The sequence below is a fragment of the Neopelma chrysocephalum genome, unplaced genomic scaffold (genome assembly GCF_003984885.1).
Source record: "Neopelma chrysocephalum unplaced genomic scaffold, ASM398488v2 Primary Assembly neopelma1_24, whole genome shotgun sequence".
Lineage (NCBI taxonomy): Eukaryota > Metazoa > Chordata > Aves > Passeriformes > Pipridae > Neopelma > Neopelma chrysocephalum.
Window position 1 is genome coordinate 24215540 of NW_020897693.1, and position 19554 is coordinate 24235093.

At 42.0% G+C, this 19554-nt stretch overlaps 2 protein-coding genes across 2 annotated transcripts in view; one reads left to right on the plus strand and one right to left on the minus strand.

The window, feature by feature from the left end:
* The window catches only part of FSIP1 (fibrous sheath interacting protein 1), a 93104-nt gene extending 83385 nt beyond the window's left edge, over positions 1 to 9719 (plus strand). The window contains exon 13 of the mRNA XM_027708784.1: positions 9614 to 9719. Coding sequence (XP_027564585.1) covers positions 9614 to 9624 — 11 coding nt within the window. The 3' untranslated portion in view covers positions 9625 to 9719. The remainder of the gene's footprint in view (positions 1 to 9613) is intronic.
* THBS1 (thrombospondin 1) lies at positions 563 to 16411 on the minus strand. Its single transcript, XM_027708765.1, has 22 exons — positions 16308 to 16411; positions 16023 to 16117; positions 14702 to 15279; positions 14148 to 14223; positions 13706 to 13902; positions 13398 to 13523; positions 11811 to 11904; positions 11286 to 11459; positions 10735 to 10911; positions 10248 to 10421; positions 9933 to 10060; positions 9663 to 9815; positions 8900 to 9118; positions 8228 to 8335; positions 7716 to 7875; positions 7200 to 7318; positions 5320 to 5554; positions 4733 to 4960; positions 4235 to 4506; positions 3826 to 3923; positions 3576 to 3715; positions 563 to 2972 (listed from the first exon to the last, which is right to left on the minus strand). Exons 2-22 carry the CDS (start codon positions 16090 to 16092, stop codon positions 2965 to 2967), a joined length of 3534 nt encoding a protein of 1177 aa, XP_027564566.1. The 5' UTR covers positions 16093 to 16117; positions 16308 to 16411; the 3' UTR covers positions 563 to 2964.
* Between the last annotated feature and the right edge of the window lie 3143 nt (positions 16412 to 19554).

Here is a 19554-nt window from a genome sequence, read left to right on the forward strand (position 1 = left end):
AAGATTAATTTCTGGATCTGCAGGACCCCCTAAATACACTTCGCACGTGGGAATCTAGCACTCCTAATAGCACCTGGCTTTGCTGAGCAGCATGAGACAACCACTGCAAGTAAAGACTGAGCAACCAGTCTTAACTGCTCTTATTTTTAGCAGCATGTTCTGGAAGTTGATATAGTGCCATGTCATCAGCTTTTTGATCACACTAGCAGTTTCAGTCTTGAAGAGTCTAGATTCCTCTGCCCCTGCAAATAGCCAATATGCTGCCACTTTCCATGTGAAAGGGGGTAGGCCTGACTGGGTATGATTGAAATCCCTCAGTGTTTTGCCTCGTGGCTGCATCAAGAGCAGCCTGACTGTGTCTACACTTACAGAAGTCTTTTAAGTGCAGCCTTCAGAATCAGATGTGCCAGCTGCCCGCCCTGCGTGTAACTGTGGAAGTGCCTTGAAGTGGAGCAGCTGTTATACCCAGGGAACAGCTCAGGTGCATCGCCTCAGCATAGTTTTAATGTAAAGAGTATAGAGATATCTTGCATTGAAGCCAAATTTGACAAAAATAACACAGCAGTGATCCAGAGATTTATTACAAAACACAAATAAAACCAGAGCACAAAAGTATAAATATAAATGTCGTTGGTGGTTTATTGTTCTTTGTATGTAAGAAGCTTTATTGTACAACTTACACACCTTTAAAATGGAAAATGGTTAAAAATGTTTACAAAAAAAAGCATGTTCTTAGAAAATTATGCTAGCAAAAACATCGGGAGGAGGGAAGCAAAAAAATCTTCAGTGTGCAAACTTTTTATAAAAATAGAAATACTAACTCTACAGGTAGCATTTCATGATAAATTATTTAAATAGCCTATCTACAAAATTATGTGATTAACTATTACAATGGCAATGAGAAAAATAATTTATAAAAATACAAGCAATGGTATACGAGATGACAGGAAAAAATATAATACAACATTAGAAATTGTATTTGACTTTTTTTTTTCCAATGCCATTTCCTTATTGGGAATACATTTTCTGCAAAGAAATTTTGACTATGTACAGCATTAACTTTTTAGTACTACAGTAGCTTTAAAGTTTGTTAGACATTTGAACTCTTCTTAATCCAAACGTTTTTCTCAGTCACACAACAATGAGGTAATATTTGTACGTAAAACTTTCACCATGTTCTTTTCTTTCTGTTTTTTTGAAAAGACAAGGAAGTATTGTAGATATAAGGATGATGCCCCTTCTGTTGGAGAAAACAGTCTTTTAATGTACATCAAGCCCTCTCCCTCTTTTGCAAGGAGCTTCTGAAATTCTGTCTCGTCCGTGAAGAATTCCTTCTTTTGTAGCTGCACATCACTAGTTACAATACTTAGCATGCAGTGGCGCAAACAGCCGGTTTGAATGGTTACTGATGGCAGTCATTGTGCCTCTCGCTGCAATCTCCTCAGGGCAGGTATCCTGGCTTTGTGTTAGGCCCACTGACCCGTGGTAAAGCACCACAGACATTTCCCAGCACTGAATAACACTAAGATGGTAAATGGCATTCCCTCATCTCTAGCACTATGGATGGGACAGAAACTGCTACCATCTAAAGGGACTTGAATTTTAGCACTGGAGAACAGTTGCCTGCCAGGCTACTAACTGCCTTGCACAAAGAAAGGAAAAGCCAACATTGAGCTCAGACTGAGAAAAACAAACATCTCATTTCCCACCCCATCACTTTTCCCTGCACCTCAAAGCCTTTATGGGAAAATCGCTCTTTGTAACAAGTACATTAGCACTGTCTGCTCCAGAAAAGATTCTTTTTCCTCAACTAAACCCCCTCTAGTTTCAGTATAGAACAGAGATAATAAATAATCTGTATTTACAATCTTACAGTCATGAAGACTTGTAACAATGATTAGGTGGATAGTCTTGACGCATTTCTTGTTGTTTTAATCAATAATCCCTCAGTCATTATAAATCAAGAATAGGCAAAAATAAATATTTTACAATTTTATCTACAGGCCCCTTTTCCTCCCCTCCAAAGAAGTGAGGGGTTTAAGGCATCTCTGGCATGTAGAAAAGGAATGTTTTCATTACTGTTATTTTTGTGCCTCTTTAACCATAACAAGTGAAGCACATGCTAGTCTCCTGAAGGACAGCACGGTGCTAGCTGAGATGGTGGTGCTTTCTGGCACCATATCTGAAACACATTTAAAGGTAAGCAGGATCTGCATCTAATCAGGAATAAACAGAATCTAATTGTAAATCCCAGTTCTCCTAAAGCTGGTGTGATCCAGTGTACCAGTTTTTGTCCTCTTTCCCTCATCCCATGACAGAAATCAGTTTTAGGATATCTGTTTTGTCCTGTGTAGTTACAGAAGCTGATCTAGCTCACCACAAATAGAGTAAGGCTGTGTTTTCTTCTGAAAGATATGACATAAAAAACAATATTTTCTCCAAGTTCAATGGATGTAAACCAAGGTACCGCAGCCCTCCTTAAAAAAATTCCTCTCCCCCATAAAGAATAAAGATGTAGAGTTCCCCCTCCCACCCAAAACCCCTTTTCCCCACACAATGAAAGGTCTTCAGTTTAAGTAGTCCACAGCACATCCAAAGATGTTCTTTTTACAAAATGCTACTCCATGGGACCTCCAGTTAGAGAGGCAGTGACACTGCACTGTGATAAACAGCAAACAAATATCTTTCCTACTGAAAGAAGTGTGCTTGTTCAGTGAAGACAATTCTCATTTGCAAGACATTTGTTTCCTTCCATTTCAGCAGAGGTCAGATACCAAGTATGTTCTCACTTTCATTCTCTCAAAAGCATTCTCTTGAGGCAGGTCATGTGTTTCGAGTCCACATTTACGAAGAAAGAAGAAAGGAAGGAATAACATAATGGTCCCAGGATTTGTAAGGCTAAATGTTTCAAAAGGTGCAATTACCAGCATTTTTAAATAGTCTCTGAATCCAACAACCTTGTGATTATGGATCTGTGAAAAAGAAAAAATTGAGATATTTAAGTATTTCTGTGCATTATGCATGACTATGTCCAAGCCATTAATGCCTAGAGACATTTGTAAAGAAAATTCAAAGTGCTTAGGTACTTTGAGTTAGACTTCAGAAGACTAGAGCACCTGGAACTAGTTGTGTGCACTTATCTCCATTAAACTGCAAGACTGCAATATATGGACAATCTTATATTTTGCTTGCTTTTAAAAAAAAAAAATCAGTTTTTTGCTTGCTAAAGCCAATATTTTGCATTTCCACCTGTTTCACTGTTGTTGTTTCATTCTAGTCAGCATTTTAAAGGAGATTCAAGATATATTTCATTTCTGGAACTCAACATGGATTTCTGATACTTTGAAATAACACAGTAGAAATATACTTAGATTTTACACATTTAAACTTTTAACTGTGAAAAGTTTATCAAGAAGGTGTTCTGTATCTGCCTGCAGACCTTGCTTGAGGATTGAGCCATGAAAGATCAGGGGGTGAACTTTCCCTCTTATGTCTTGTCTTGATCCATTCTACTTTTCTTGACAGTGGCTTTCTTGAATTTATATGGGATCTCTTAAATACAATGTCATCCTTACCTCTGCATTCATATTTAAGATCTGAAAAGAACACCATTTCTTGAGAGAAGACAAATAATCCTAGCCGACCACCAGCATAGGTTTTATCATAGATTGGTCCTGAGTCTGCCATGATCTTCTTCCCTTCATACATTACAACCCTACAAAGAGACAATAGCTCAGCCATCTTTGACAAGCTTTTGTTAGGTACATCTTTACAGACATCACTTCCCTTGTGGATAATTATTTCAGATAAAAGGATGATGCCCACCTGATGTAGCCAGTCTTTGGTCTATGGCTGAGACGCCATCTGTATGCAGTGAAGTCTTTCCAGCCTATGTGCCGAGGGTCATGCCACAAAGTTCTCACCTATGAAAGAATATTTTCTTATTAACCAGAGGCCTGAGATAACATAGCCATTATTTTGACATAAAGATGCCTTGTCAATCATCATTATTACTATTAAAGGCTTCAAGTAAGTCATTAGGGGAAAATTACAAAGTTACTGGTCTTTGTCAAAAAGATTATGCCATTCTAATCAGCATGTGCAGACCCTCTGTAAGCATCTAACTTGTTGGAAGAACGGCCTGTCTTATAGTGCAGAAGAGTAGGTTATTGCATTGGAGTAATCATGTTATCACATTAAGAGTACTTTAGCATGTAGTAAGTGCCACTCTTACCTGGCCAGGAGTGTTTCCTGTGTGCCACAGAGCATTACGAAGGTGTTCTCCTGGACCAGTGGTGGAATTCACAACTTTGATGGAGAGACCTGAATAGCCTTGAGCTTTGGTTGGTGTGGAGTCCCAGTAAGACTGAGTGATCTGCTTCCACATGACAACATAGAAACGACTGCTGGATTGGTAGCCAAATACAAAGCCAGCATAATCATCATCCCTTTCTGTATTGATGAAGAAGGTACCACTGAAGTCCACAGCATTGAATTCATCAAAACCTATGGAAACATTAAAGGATAAAACTTTAGGTGCTGCTCTTTTGCAATTCTTAAACAACTCCCTAGTAGTTTCTTAGGTTCTCCTGACCCAACAACAACAAAACCAACCAAACAGCGCCCCCCCCCCCAAAAATAAAAACAACCCACAACCCAAACCAAAAAAAAACAAAAACCAAAACCCCAAACACCAGTGTAACGCCTGTTAAAGTTACATTTTTTCCCTTACCGACTGCAAGACCAGGGTCACAGTTCACCGTCTGAACCAGTTCTTTACCCTGGTGACGAACAACCCAGTTTGGATCATTTTGGGATGTTCCCTTGGGATCCAGGGGAATCATCTGAAATCTTCGGAAATCGGTCTCACTAATTTCCACATTTTCAGGGCAGATATCATCAATGTCTGGCACACTGTCTTGGTCAAAGTCATCTTTGCAAGCATCGCCACGTCCATCACCTGCAGGATAAAAGTAATTTTACCATTATATCACCACCTTTGTTTGCTTCTGAGTCTTACAACTTAGGAGTTTAATTGCAGAACTCTGCCCAGGTACTCCTGGCAGACACACGACAGAAGCTGCAACAGCTACTGTATAAATGCCCTTTCACTCCAGCCTGATAGTGACTTAGGAATAAATTGGGTATGTGGCCTTTTTTACATTGCTCTTTACTCCCGAGAAGCACTACAACAACAGTACAGACATCCTAGTTTTTTGTTACTTGGAAGTTTTGTTCAATACTGAAAAGCATGAAAAAAATATCTTTAAACTATTGGAAGATACTCTTAAAATGTTATTATGATACTGGCCATCTTACCATCAGAATCAGCTTGATCTGGGTTGGCAACCAATCTGCAGTTATCTTTGTCATCAGGGATACCATCATTGTCATCATCATGGTCACAGGCATCACCTTTTCCATCTTTATCATGGTCAGCTTGATTGGCATTGGGCACATAGGGGCAGTTATCAAGATTATTTTGATGGCCATCTTCATCTATGTCCTGGTTGTTGTCGCACTGATCACCTATGCGGTCAGAATCGGTGTCTTCCTATGAGAGGAGAAAAGAAACATTTTAAAAAGCCACTTAAAGAAGGCTGAGATAGGAGTCTCTGACATAGAATTTTTAATATCTAGAGTTAATTGGGGTTTCTGCTTGCTTTATCAAGAGCTAAGATGGATGTAGTGAGTAGATTAATACACACTTAAAGCTGCCTGTGCTACCTGGTTTTATCTTACTTTAGTCCTGCCCTGGTTTTAATTTGAATCCACAGTATCAGAAAGCAGCGTGGTCATCAGCTTATCTTCTCCCTTCTGTCACATGACTCTTCTGTCACTAGTCTGCTATATTGGATGCAGGGTACTTTACGTCTCACCTTGCTTGGCAGCAGCGTGGTTTCAAGGGCCAGACAAGGGTAGGACTACTCTGTACCTACTAAGTAGACACTGTAACATTAAAACAGACACTATAAAGTCTTAGTTTTACAGCTTCTACACCATATAATAATTTTCTTTATCATAAAAGCCTATAATGCTCTTCATGTCCCCTGATTCATCAGTCAAGACAATTGCTCCCATAGTGGTCATGGACTGCATTAACTGCTGTGCTTGCTGATTGCATATTTTAGCCAGTCATTTGCTTAATCAGCTTCTGAAATAAAAACAATCCCGTCATCCCTGAGGTTGCCTCAAGGTTTAGTCTAGTAGTCTTGTTAACACTGATGGATGACCCTGGTGTTGGTGTAGGCAGGAGGCATACCACACAGTTTGAATAGTACTAGTTCTGCCATTTGAAATCTAGTATCTCCACTTCTAGACCTTGATTAGGAAAGTGTATGGAAAGCCATTAGAGTCTTACATTAAGATTTCAAAGTCATAAGAGAAACGCTGCCTGAAAGGACAATTCCCTCCCTCAGGTGGGGAAGTAGTAAAACAAGTGACAACGACTAAGAAATTTTATATTATCTGTTTAAAACCTTTGAGCAACACTGCTTTTAGGCTACGTGACCACACTACATTACATTCCACTGATTAGCTTTTCTAACCCTTCAAACATGTCCCTGAAGATCTTAAACTTAGTCTTTTAACTGACAGGATAGCACAGGTTTTATCTACTTCTGCCTTCAAATGCTTTTGAACCAGTAAGTTGTCTGAGAGTCTGAATCCCCCTGTATCTTACGAAGGGAATTTTAAAACTGTCTGAATACACCTTTTCCTTAGAGAAGATCAACTTGTGCTGCCTTGGACTTACTGGTATAAAAGTTATCTTCTTAAATGCAGTTGCCTCAAGCTTAGAGACAAAGATTGAAGTGCAACTTTGTGTCTAAGTAAACAGAGCACTACAGGCTATGAAGAAGGTAGTTCCTACTACCTAGATTTCATACCATACTCCCAAAGTATTTCATATTCTCACTATGAGGATCACCACAACTAACAAACCTAAGAAATGTTTAGGAGACAAGTACAAGCAGTAGTCTCACAGATCTTCACTAGAGTTACTTTTCAGAAAATACCTAACAGCTGTTCAAACTGTGAGGGCATGTTATTTGATAAAGGCACTATTTGGGAAATTATTAAGAATGATTTATGACAAGTCAAATTTAAGGTGTAACTTGTTCAAATATTTTCTACAACACACAACATATATTTTTTTTTTATCAGACTAGTCCTCTACTTACACAATGCAAATCCCCTACCTGGTCAGGATTGTGTTCCAGTGGACAGTTATCACACTGATCTCCAACACCATCCAAGTCGGTATCCCTCTGGTCTACATTATAGACATACTGGCAGTTGTCCATTTCATTAAGCACCCCTGCAAAATTAAGAAAAGTTCACGAATGAAAGTCAGACATCTAAATGCTGCAAAGGACTGTGTAAAGCCTCACACACTTCTTGATACATTTTTGAAAGCATTTTGAACAGCATTTGAAAGCTCTGAAAACTTGACTCATCACTAGCTCTGCCACACACTTCTGTTCCTACTGCCTGTGAGAGTGGAGCTAGAATTGAACTGTGCCAAAATGTATACATTCCAAAGTGAATTTCCATTAGCCCTAACTGTTCCTTCAGTAGCCTTCATGTCCTGAAACCACCACAGGAGAACTTGTGTTCAGGGATGAAACTTTTGTAGGAAATCAGTGGTACATTGGGTACCTTTGATTCTTCAGTGAGTAGAAAACCATCTAAGGGAGTGATTAGAGGCCACCTACCATCTCCATCAATATCTACTGCACATGCATCTCCTTCTCCGTTGTTGTCAGTGTCAGTTTGATCAGGGTTGTGATTGTAGGGACAGTTATCACAGCGGTCACCAACATCATCCCTGTCGTAGTCATACTGCTGGGGGTTGTAGATGAATGGACAGTTGTCCTGAAAAAGCAAGACAGAAGTCAAGCTTTAAAAAGTCAAATTAAAGCTTTAACCAGAAGAAATAAAGGCAGGGAAACAGTTAAGACTGGAACGCTACTATCTCAAAACACCCCATTGCTTACATGAGTGTAAGAATGGCCGAATAAAAATGAAAATTCACTTCCAAAGCTCAAACAGCTGCAGAAAGTTAGATATGCATAACTCTGCAGGACAAAGGTTTCTAGGATAGCTGTCAGTGCCAGCAATTTCCTATAGTCCTCTCTTAAGATTAAGGTCAGAAGCTAGACCCCACCTTTAGGAAGAGGAATGAGAGATCCACATTCTCAAAGGCTATTCTTTTCTGTTGTCTTACCCGGTCATCAGGAATGCCATCATCATCATCATCATTGTCACAGGCATCACCAATCCCATCCTTATCATAGTCTTCCTGCCCAGAGTTAGGCAGATTAGGGCAGTTATCCTAGAAAGAATAAAGTACACAGATGCATTCACTCCTGGTGTGAATACAACAGGGATTTGAGCAGGTAACATCTAATACCTCAACGAGGTAGGTGTTACCTTACTGTAATTCTCTCAATTTAAGCTAGTCATTACTGTGATAAGTCTTAGAAAGCCACAGTGCAAATAGTTTTTAAAATAAAGATTGTGTTGCTTTTAAGAATCTTACCCTGTTTTTCTTCCCTTGGAGATAACTATATGTCAGAGCAAAGCTGATATAGGTATAGCCTAAACTAGAATTTTCCTAGAACATTTACAACAAGTTTTTATAATTGTGTCAGGCTTCATCTTTTCCCAGATGCAAGAATATATAAAGCAATACAGCAACAGCAAGAGCCTCCTAGCAATGCCTTGACAGTGGTATCCCTACACCTCCTCTATCTCTAGAGGGTTATTTGCAGACAAGATAGTTTAATAGCCCTAACTAGACAGAGACTGGCTTTATACTCCAAACCTAACAAGTTTTGTACATTTCTTACATAGTCAGGCTGTTATAATGGTAGATGGGAAAAGAGGATAAACTCACTTTTTTACAGTGGTAAGTGGCATTGGCAACACAAACAAGATTCTCATTTGGCCATCCATCCAAGTCAGTATCTTCTCCACATATTATGCCATTACCAGCATAGCCTGGTTTACATTCACAGCGATACATGGGGTCACTGAAGTGGCCAAGGTAATTGCATTTGGCATTCTTGTTGCAGTCATGTGTTCCATCTGTGCATGGATTACGTGGCTTGCAGACCTAGAAGACCATACAGAAATTAAACTCACTAAAAAAACATCATTTTATCCCTCATTTTCCCTTCAGAAATTCAAATAAATCCTTATCCTTCAATCAGGAAAGAAAAAGCCTCATGCATGACATTCTTCCAGTCCCCAACTCCAGTACCAGTCTTGGCACTAATTATTTCTCTTGTTCAACCCTTATATATTTTCAAATGGAACCAAGCACTGAGATACCTTTGAGGCACATACTGTTGTATCATTAGGGAATACTGATTTACTCCTAAATTACTACTAAAATTGTGTATAACATTTGAACCCTCCATGGTTGGGGAGAGCACTTATACTTAAAACTCATTCTGAACTCCAATAGAAACTGCTTAATGCTCCTTCTGTTCTGAATCACAGAAGATGGTATTTTATTAGACATATCAAGTCCTTCTTGCCTAAAAAGCATAGGTATTTTCTTTTTTTCCGTTTGTTTGTTTTATGGCGGTTGTTTGTTTGTTTTTAGAAACTTTGTGAGATTTCACAACCCAGAACAGTTCTCAAGTTGACAATACCTGTTTGTTAGTCATGGCATCCTCAACACTGCGACCAAATGGCTGTGTTCCAGTGAAACGTGGTGGACAAGGCAGACAGTTGTACCCAGGTTCAGTATTCTCACACCTGTGTGCTCCGTTGAAGACAAAGCAGGCATCAGGAACTTCTTTGCACTGAAACAGGAGTTTGAGATAGAGGAGAACAACAGTTAGCATTAGAAAACACTGATTCAATTCTCCCTTTCCATCTTTTTTCCTTCCCTTTTAAGGGCCAAGCTATATTCTTCTTACCTCATCAATATCTTGGCAGTGAACACCATCACCGTGGTAGCCAGCAGGACAGGCACCACACTTCCAGGAACCATCAGGGGAGCTGGTACATGTAGCCCCAGCGAAGCAGGGATTAGACAGACACCCATCTGTGAAACAAATCAGAAAATGTTACAGTGAGGGATTCTTACCATGCTGCTACAGTACTGTATTTGACTTATATCCTGGTTTAAAATTCTAGCACTTATGTTTTTACAGACTTATGTAAAATTTTTAAATCAATATTTTCAAGACTGTCAACGATCTTCAGATGTTTATGGGAAAACGGATACTCACCAATTGGACAGTCCTGTTTGTTGCAGACCTGAGTCCCTCTAGCTTCACCTACACAAGTCTTCCCACCATACTGAGGCTCAGGATTATTGCAGAGACGGCTACGTTTTTGAAGTCCTCCTCCACATGTCACTGTGCAAGCATCCCATGGAGACCATGGTCCCCAGTTGCCATTAACTAAAGGAAGATAGAAGTTAGAAGACATGTATAGCTTTAAATTCAGTGCTACAACTAGTTTCTACCTGCTTAGGACTATTATTTTTGTAGTGAGAGCACTTCAGACATTGTTCCAACATAAGTGACAGAATTAATGGGCTCCATGGAAGAGGCATAGAAAATAGTTTAGTTTCATCTGAAACTAACCTGTGAGGTTTTATGTAGCCCACCTCTAAGTTTAAAGAGAGAAGAATACTAGAACTAGGTTATATAGCAACTACTCTGAAAGTTCATTTAAGCTACCAAATAGTAGTTATCACCATGACACACTTACTTGGGCAAGGATCTTTCTGGCAGGCTTTGTTTTCTCTTGCCTCACCCTCACAAGGTTTGCCATTCAGCTGTGGTACTGGAGAGTTGCAGAGACGAATTCTAGTGATGATGCCCGTGCCACAAGTGACAGAACATGACGACCATGGTGACCAGTGACTCCAGCCACCGTCCTGTTTAACTACAGGAGAGAGATGTCTGTTATTAATAGTTTCTGAAGACTTCAGCTGCAGAGCACCTAGAACGTAGCCAGCACCAGAACTGCACCAAAGACTCCATATATAATGGATAGTCTCTGCACGGTCACAGATCAAGTTTTGTTGCTAAAGAAATTTCATAACTAAACTGGTGTCAAATTTTATCCTGGGAGCAGTGCCCAAACATGCCTGTTTACTGCACTATCTGCTTCCCTTGACCTGATTAATAAAAGTCCTTAAAGCTAGAAGCCAATGATCCACACCAGCAACAGAACTACATGGTAATCTTTGCTGTTAACATCAAGCCAGTAAAAGCAGCCTACGTTTTACTACCAGCATGAGTAGATTAAGTACTTACATCTCTTATCGCACTCCTGAAGGTGGCAAGTCCGAGTCTGCACAGAAGACCCTTCACAGCGGTTATTGAGACTGTCACAGGAACGTCCTCTCTGCTGAATTCCGTTACCACATGTCACAGAACATGAGGTCCATTCAGACCAAGGAGACCATCCATCATCAGCATAGTCACTAGCTGCAAAGGGATACAGCTCTGAATAAGACTCCATGTACATGTTTTTTCATAGTCTTTTCTCCCACACCTCTCTCCATCAAAAAGGTCACAGCTGCCCTCAAAAGCCACATGCACCTTCCTTTCTTGGACAAAATAAAACCCATGAACTCAAATATTTCAGTATGTTGTGCATTGTAGAAAATATTGAACGTGAACCACCTAAGTGATTAACTTCAAAGAGGTATCAGACTAACCGTACTTCAGCAGTGCAAAGTTATCCTTGTATATCCAGTTGTGGGATACTTTTGAGCAGCATGTGTCTAGTTAGATGAAGCCAACTGCTACAGAAGTGTGAATGAACTAAGTACTTACGCCAGCACCGGGGACAGCACTCCCCATCAGGCACAGTGGCATTGGAACAAGGCATAAGAGGACAGGACACTTTCCGGCATATAGTAGCAGAGTTCTATAAAGAATTGTGAGAATTGCAATAAGCAAGTGGAATATAAACAATGTCTAGAGTCTAGTTAAATAATAGAGATCTTTTCTGCAGCACTTAAAACTCAATAGCATATCTAAAAGAGATCCTTGTAGTTAGAGCTAATATAACCCAAGGGTAGTCCCAGGCATTTTCATCAAACTTCATCTCATTTCCATTCTCACACATTATTTTTTGGTTTTGTTTTGCAGAAGTTTATCAGGAGTAGCTAGCAGATCCTGGCTAGAGTAAAGGATTATTATGTGATTCCCAAAGTATAAGGTCAGACTTCAAGGAAACAAAACAAGAATGAGAAGCCAACTTTCTTTTCAGTTAATATGGATTTAAGCTAATTATATGGTAGAGATAAAATGAGATCAGTAGACTCTGCTCAAGAGCTATGAAATCTATAACTTATACTTAGAGGTTTTTGATCTGTAAGCCAAACAGGCAGGGTAAGAACACCCACCTCCAATCTCAATGAGAGCTAAAGGGCAGTCTGTAGTTTTGTTTCTTGAAGGTAGCAGCTTGGTCAGAAGAATGCTCTCATGATTACTATTTTAGTCTCCCCAAGCAAATGACTAGATTAAGGCAATTACAGCTAACACTTAGTAAGAAGGTCGGTAGGAAAGAGGCAGATGCAGAAGTCAGTATCATTTGGTGACTAGAAGACAAAAGATGTCAAGAGCTAAAGAAGCAGATGCAGAATTTGAGATGCCTTAAATTGCACACATACAAATAGCTTTTAATTTCTAAGGATTGGCAGGCTAGTTAACCCATTCTTTGGTAGACTGGTACTCCAAGAAGCTTTTGCTAGGGTATACTTAAATGGAACAAGCAAATAGTTTAAAGAAACCCTGAAACTGTGTGTTATGTGTATGTTTACAACATTCCGCAGAAGTGAAACAAAGCATAGATATCTTCCCAGGCAATCCTGGGATTTAAACAGCTAACCTGAAATCTGAAAGGGATTGCTGTTCCATATAATCTATAACAGTTAATAGGAAACAGCTAGAAACACTTGCTAGATAAACACCCCAAGTTTAAGTGCCTTTACTGAGTACTAGAACATCTTATCCTACTAAGCCAGCAGGAGGTTCAGTGAGGACAGAAGGTAGATCTAAAGTATTCCAGGAAACTATACATTTGTTGTATTGATGCTGACTTTTAGTTTACTTATGAACTTGTGTAAAGAATTCAGGCATTCCCCAAATTAAGGAACTAAAAGGGTGTTAATAGCCATATTAGAACAACGTTTTGTACAGTTTTCTAAAATACTGCTGTTGTAACACTGCATGAAAGCTGCCTTTATACCAGAGATCTAGTAGAATGAAACAAACTGAATAATTCTATGGGTGCTCTAGTATGCCCAGTTCTGTGTATGATTCACTCTTTCTAACAAAGAATATAATTTAGAAATATCTGTTAATTCCTCCTCCTGAGTTTTTATTCAGAAGATTTATGCATGTGAGGAATCTTACCTGGCAAGTACATTCAGTGCAGCTGTCAATAGTCCACTCATCTTTATTTTTGTGCAAGATTCCATTATGAATGCATGCTCCAGGAGTGATCTGGACCACTTTAGCAATGATTTCATTTTCTTCAGTCTTGAGGGGGGGGAGTGTAAGAAGCAAAGAGAAGATATTTAGAAGTTAATACAGAAAACATTGTTTTTCACAAAAGTCAAAGTAAATTTATTACTGTTTATACAGCCTCTCAAAAGGCAGGTTATAATTAATGCACTAAGTGCTAGTTATTAAAAGGTACCATGAATTTAACCAACACTCACCACTTTGCGAACTCTGTCTTGAAGTGTTGTAACCATGGACCGAAGCCCTTGCAGTTCCACAAACATATTTGTTAGTTCATCACAGGAAAATCCACAGACTGCTTGGATGTCCTTTGTTTTATGGCCAATGTAATTAGTGCGGATAGCTGGGCTGGAACCATTGATAGGATTGTCCAAAGTAATGATTGCACTAGTGGCTAAGAGAAAAACCAGACATAGTAAGTGCATTTTTTTACCATGTGCATCTATCATTCCAGGCTAACACCTGCTAAACAGCTGCCACCAGATTCACAAGGGTGCCTGCAGAAATATAATCTTATATCTTATGCAATGTGGATTTGCATGTCAGCATACTTCTGAGTTCTGTTTCAACTTGTCTTTCTAATTTAATGAGAAATCTTATTTTTAATAGGTCATTGAATTCAGAAGATTGTAAACTTACAGCTGGAGCAGCCTTTGTTCCTCAGGATAGTTTCCAGAGTTGTTCCAAACACAAACCGCACATTCTGCAGCAGTCCCTGTGGATGGAGGAAGAATTACAGCTACTTGCAGCAACCTCAAGGGAAAGAAGTACCACTTGCATGGAGAGACTGAAGGTCATGTAAGATCTTTAAGAGTAATTTTGTGACAGACATATGGAAAAGTGTTTTTCTAGTCTCTTTAATGGAAACAAGCCCTGCTTCCTAACAATCTCATCCTTGATCACAAGAACCTGGCGACTCTCCAGACAGGAAGAAAAAAACCCCACAAATTTCTGAACCTCATATAAAAAGCTGAGCAATGAAGTTACAACTACCTGTGTTGAAGCTTTAGTGCCTTCTTATTGCTGCACAAAGTTCCATCCCTACAAATCTAATACTTCATCCTTCAAATGGCATTATTAAAGTTTACTAGATTTAGAGGTCTTTGTAGCTTTTTAGGCTGTTTTGAGTAGCTAATGCACCTTCAAAGCAGATGACTGAAAATACTAGGCAAAAACCTTGGTGAAAGTCTTACCTGGAAGTTGTCATTGACTCCCCCTTTGGCAATACGGAGCCTGGCACTGCTAGCCAGGTCCCTAGTGAAGATGTTCTGGATGGGGATGTCCAGTTCAGCATTCTCCATTTTTTCACACCCCACATAGAGCTGAGCTCGGTCCTCCTGCACAAATAGGGTGATATTCTTCCAATGTCCTGTAGCTAGCAAGACATCCTCTACTGACACTAATTGCTGCTTGCCATCACCAGAAAGGCTCAGGTCCAGGGAGCCTGCCTTGCCATTTGATACTAGACTGAAGACATGACCAGAGCCATCTTTCTGTTCCACAGACAGGAGAGTGCCTCTGCTTTTCTTGGCTTGCCGGAGAGTGGCCAGGAGGATGAAGCCCTTCTCAGCATGAATGGCATCTAATAAGTCTTGGAACTTTGAATCAGGGACAGCAGGGATGCGACTGGCATCCTCAATGCGGTAAGCAGGGCTGGAGGATTCTGGTCCTTTCACCAGGTACACCCCGGGTGCCCGGCGCCCACCTCCCTTCCGCATGAAGCCAATGAGTTCAAAGAGATCGAAGACACTGTTATCATCGTTCCTGGACTCTGCAGAGAGAGATCAGGAGAAGCATCATGAGAAAAGGACAAGAAAAGGCTGAGTAGGTGCATATCTTCCACAATTACTTAACATTTTGGCTCCTGGTACACGTCGTGCATGGCAGAGCATCTCACATCAGAGCACAGACAGTAGCTCTGATGGTGCAGCAGTCCCACCAGGAGCTGCAGCACGGCTGAACATGTGCATTCTTGTACAGGAGCCAGTCAGCACAGGAGTGCCAGGTACCTGCTGACTGACACACAAAGGTAGCAGCCATTCTGGCACCTCATTATACTGTAGCAGAGAAGAAGTAGACAGCAAAGTCCTGACTGCAATATTCCTATGCTAGGACACAGCAAAGTGAGCTTGCTTAATCCAGCTGAAAGCCAGCAAGCACAGTAGCAGCTTCTTTATGGCACCATGATGGTACCCTACTGACCCACTCCTTCTTCAGACAGTTCCTACATTATATTCCCCCTTTCCTCTGCCCAATGCAGAGGTGGATACGCTACACGCTCAAGTCCTGGAGACTGCATTCCTATTTCTGAAGGTTACACAAATGCCACACCAGAGAAAGTTTTCTATTCCCAACTACCTGATATTCAGGTTGAAACGGTTTTGTTCATTGAAAGCTTTGGAGCTCTTCACCACCGAGCACAACTCCATCTGCCCGAACAGCCACCAAAGAAGCGTTTTATTTTTTGTTCCCCCTTCTCTGCCTGCTCCGGGACCAGCACAGAGCTGGCCTTACCTGCGGTGCGCTTGGTCTCTGAGCCGCCGAGCACGAGGAGCAGGAGGCAGAGCGCAGTCGCTGGCCCCATGGCAAAGGTCTGCCTCCGAACCAGCCTGGGGACACACACAGGTAAGAAGGTCACCGCGCTGTCGTCGCACCCAGGACCCCCCGCCGGGCGTCCCGGCGCCAGCGCGGCTCCCGCAGGCAGGGAGGGAGGGAGGAAGCGCGGCGGGGAAGGGGCAGGTGCCCCCAGCCGCCCTCGGACGGGACAGCGAGCGCGGCGGGAGCCGCCTCAGCACTCACCAGCGGGAAGAACGATCCGGGCGGTCAGCGCCGGCCTCCGGGTAGCGGCGACCAATTCCCGCGGGAGCCCCGACGCGGGAGGGCGAGAGGCTGCTGAGGCTGTGGCAGCGCTGCCGGGACACTGTGGGCGCCGCCGCCGCGCGCGCCTTTAAAGGGATGGCTCGCATTCCTGGGCGCGCGGCGGGCCAATCGGCGGCGGCGGGGCAGGAAGCGGGAGGCGGGAGGCGGGTGGCTCCGGGGCCAGGGACAACTTTCCGCAGGGGCCGGGGGGCGGGGGCGGGCGCGCCCCGCGGGCCGGGGCAGCGGTGGCCGCTGCGCCGCGAGGGGGCGCTGCTCCCTCGGGGCCGCCCGCCCGCCCGCGCCGCGGCCCCGCGCGACGGCGCGTCGTGGTACCTTCCCCGCCGGCAGCCTTCCCCCCCGAACCGGCCTTGAACTCCGCCGGACATCTGCTCCCGCCTGCCCCGCCGTCCGGCCGGCGTCCCGGCCCTGCCCTGCGGCCCCTTGGCTCCCTGCCGCTCACACCGGGGCGGGAGGAGCACTGGGGGCACCTCCCACCGCCGGCACCTGGCTGGGCCGTGCAGGAGAGTTGAGCCCGGACGCCACCGCCCCCGGCTGTCCTGAGGCGCTGAGGAAGCACCCTTCACTTAATTAACCCAATTCACTTAATGAGTGCTTCTCTTCCTGCCCACTGGTCACAATACACAGCACATGGGACACTGGGTCCACAAAAGGGGGAATATCGTGAGTTCTCGTTAGCTCTTCCTGACCACCCGTGGAAGCGACGGGCTGTGTGGGGCAAGAGAGGGGAACATGGCCGGGAGGACGTCAGGCTGAACGAGTGGGAGCCTGGCGTCTGCTACTTCTGACTTCAGCACTCCTTGTTGCTGGAGAAGGGTGTGGGGATGACCCTCAGCTAACAACTTGGCCTTGGGAGTGAAATGACCACCACTGTACAGCAGTTGAGACTCTCCCATAGCAGCTTTGTTTAATGAACAAAATGACTAACACTACTTCAGCTAAGAATTTTCCATGTAATCCGAATTTCAGGTAACAGGAAATCTTTTAAAGGTTAAAAGGCCCTACAGCATATCATACTGTGGATGACTAGAAGTGACTTGAACGTATGAAACGGCTTTGAAGTAATCGAATTCCAAAAATGGTTAATTCCTCTGCATTCCCTGGCCTTTGTATGCTTGGCATGTGCTCCTGTGGAAAGCTGAGTGTCAGCGAGCGAGAAGGATCTCGTCACGCAATTGTGTGTGTGGAGAGGGAAAATTGGAGTGAGCAGTGACTGAGTTGGACTCTAAACAGAACAGTGTAAAACGCATCAGACAATCAGACTGGCTAATGTATGAGGAGGCATTACTGCCCTACAGATTATTCCAGGAAATGCTCTGGGAAATTCTTGACCCAGAGAATGAGATAGCTGCAGTGCTGTGTATATTAGGGCAAAGCCAAAACGGTTGTCTGCCCTTTTAACTTAGGAGATAGAGTATACCATCTGAAGTAGGCTTCTTTACCGCACAATGATTCATAGAAGAAAAACCTCAAGCATCTCAAGATAAAAAACATGTCAGTAAAAAAACCCCAAAAGATCAGCAAGAAAGAGAACAAGCAAAATATACTGATTGCTCTTAAATGGACAGGTTTAACTGACAGGTAGTTGTAATTCTTAGTGATCAGCTCACTAAGCTGTTTATATACCAGTGAGTTTCTTTGATGGATATTCTCATGGAAGCCAAAGGGGCTGCTGCTTGTGTGAGCTTGTGTCTTGGAGCCTGGGGAGTTATGACCTTTTCTTTATGTGGCAGTAAGTCAAGATGAAAGGCTGTGAGAGAACCTCAAAAGTGTTCTTTACATCAGTGAGGAGTTTGGGCTGGCAACCAGTAACAGTCCATTTCAAAATGAAAAATAATATCCAAAATTTGTCTCTTATTTCATCCAAATGTGTGTGGATGAATCTGTAATCCTTTGCCAGAATACTCCTGCTTGATGGGTATTGTGAGTGTTTGTAAATTGTATTGTGAGAGTTTGTAAGTTGGACCCATCTTTAAATTTTAAAGAATGCGTTTAGAACATGAATTCAACTTTGAGCTGTCTGATTACACCAGAAATACACTACAGTGTTTGAGGTCAAATCCTGACCCATCATTTCAGCATGTCCCACACTTCCAGGTTCAAATTCTTACTACTGTATGTAGACCTAGCTTTTTTGACTTCCGTGGAGCTAATACCAATTTACACACTTATTGCTGATGCCAGAATTTGCCGCTTAGCTCTCCTCTAGTAGGCAAGAGATGATCGACTTGTCGAAACACTTCTAGTGGAATTCACCTGTTGTGTACTGGATGTGTTCAAGAATGTGAGCTCTGTTAAAACTGGTAGCCAGGTCTTGGGAGTGCATGGATGTTTTATGTGGTTAGTCTGTTTTTCACTCTCTTGTCATGAATCCTGGAGTCACATCTTTTTCCGTACTTTCTCTTGAGTTCAGGGTCCTTTTATAATTTCATTGAATGGTCATTGCAGAATATAGTTACAAATCCAAAACTTCTTATTATTGCTTCATTCGAGACTGTAAAAAAATAGTTGTAAAAAATGTATCTTCTAGTATCTGGAAGAACACTGATAATATTTTCACTTCTGTGAGTGTAAATATGGTCCCATGCCATTGTAGTTACTGACTCAGACTTAATTCATATGTTAATGATGTCCTCAGAACTTGAATAATTAATTTCTATTGCAGTTCCACTCCTTTAATTGGTGATATATGCAGAATTAATTTCGACTTTTACACAGAATAATTTTATTTACTACATAAAGCCTTGAGTGAGAAATGTAAGAGCTTTTTATAAACTTCTATGGACTTGAACAAACAGATTAATTTTCAGTGGGAAGGGTGGGACAAAGTATCAATAAAGGTATGGCTTCCAAATTGCCGATATTGGAAACAAAAACTGAGGAAATGTACAGTTGGATCTTCAACTTGTCTGAGCTCTTTAATAGCTCACATTTTATGCTAGAGATTATTTTTCTGCCTTCTTGCAGTCAGTATCCTCCTCAGCAGAAAGCTGAAGAGCATAGCGAATGGGATATCACATCATATCACAGAGTATTTCACATCCATAAGTATAATGGTAAAGTACAAGAAAGAATAGCTTATCTGTTTTCTGTTTGCTGGATTAGGAATTGGTTGGACGGTCACATCCAGTGGTAAGCGGCTCGATGTCCTGATGGACGTTGGTGACAA

Excerpts from the sequence above, each read along its gene's own strand:
- THBS1 (XM_027708765.1), bottom strand. The coding sequence starts at position 16,092 with ATGGGGCCAGCGACTGCGCTCTGCCTCCTGCTCCTCGTGCTCGGCGGC. Across the intron at positions 4,961-5,319 it reads AGATCAAGCTGATTCTGATG|GTGATGGACGTGGCGATGCT; the intron begins GTAAGATGGCCA and ends TTTATCCTGCAG. Across the intron at positions 4,507-4,732 it reads TGACCCTGGTCTTGCAGTCG|GTTTTGATGAATTCAATGCT; the intron begins GTAAGGGAAAAA and ends ATGTTTCCATAG.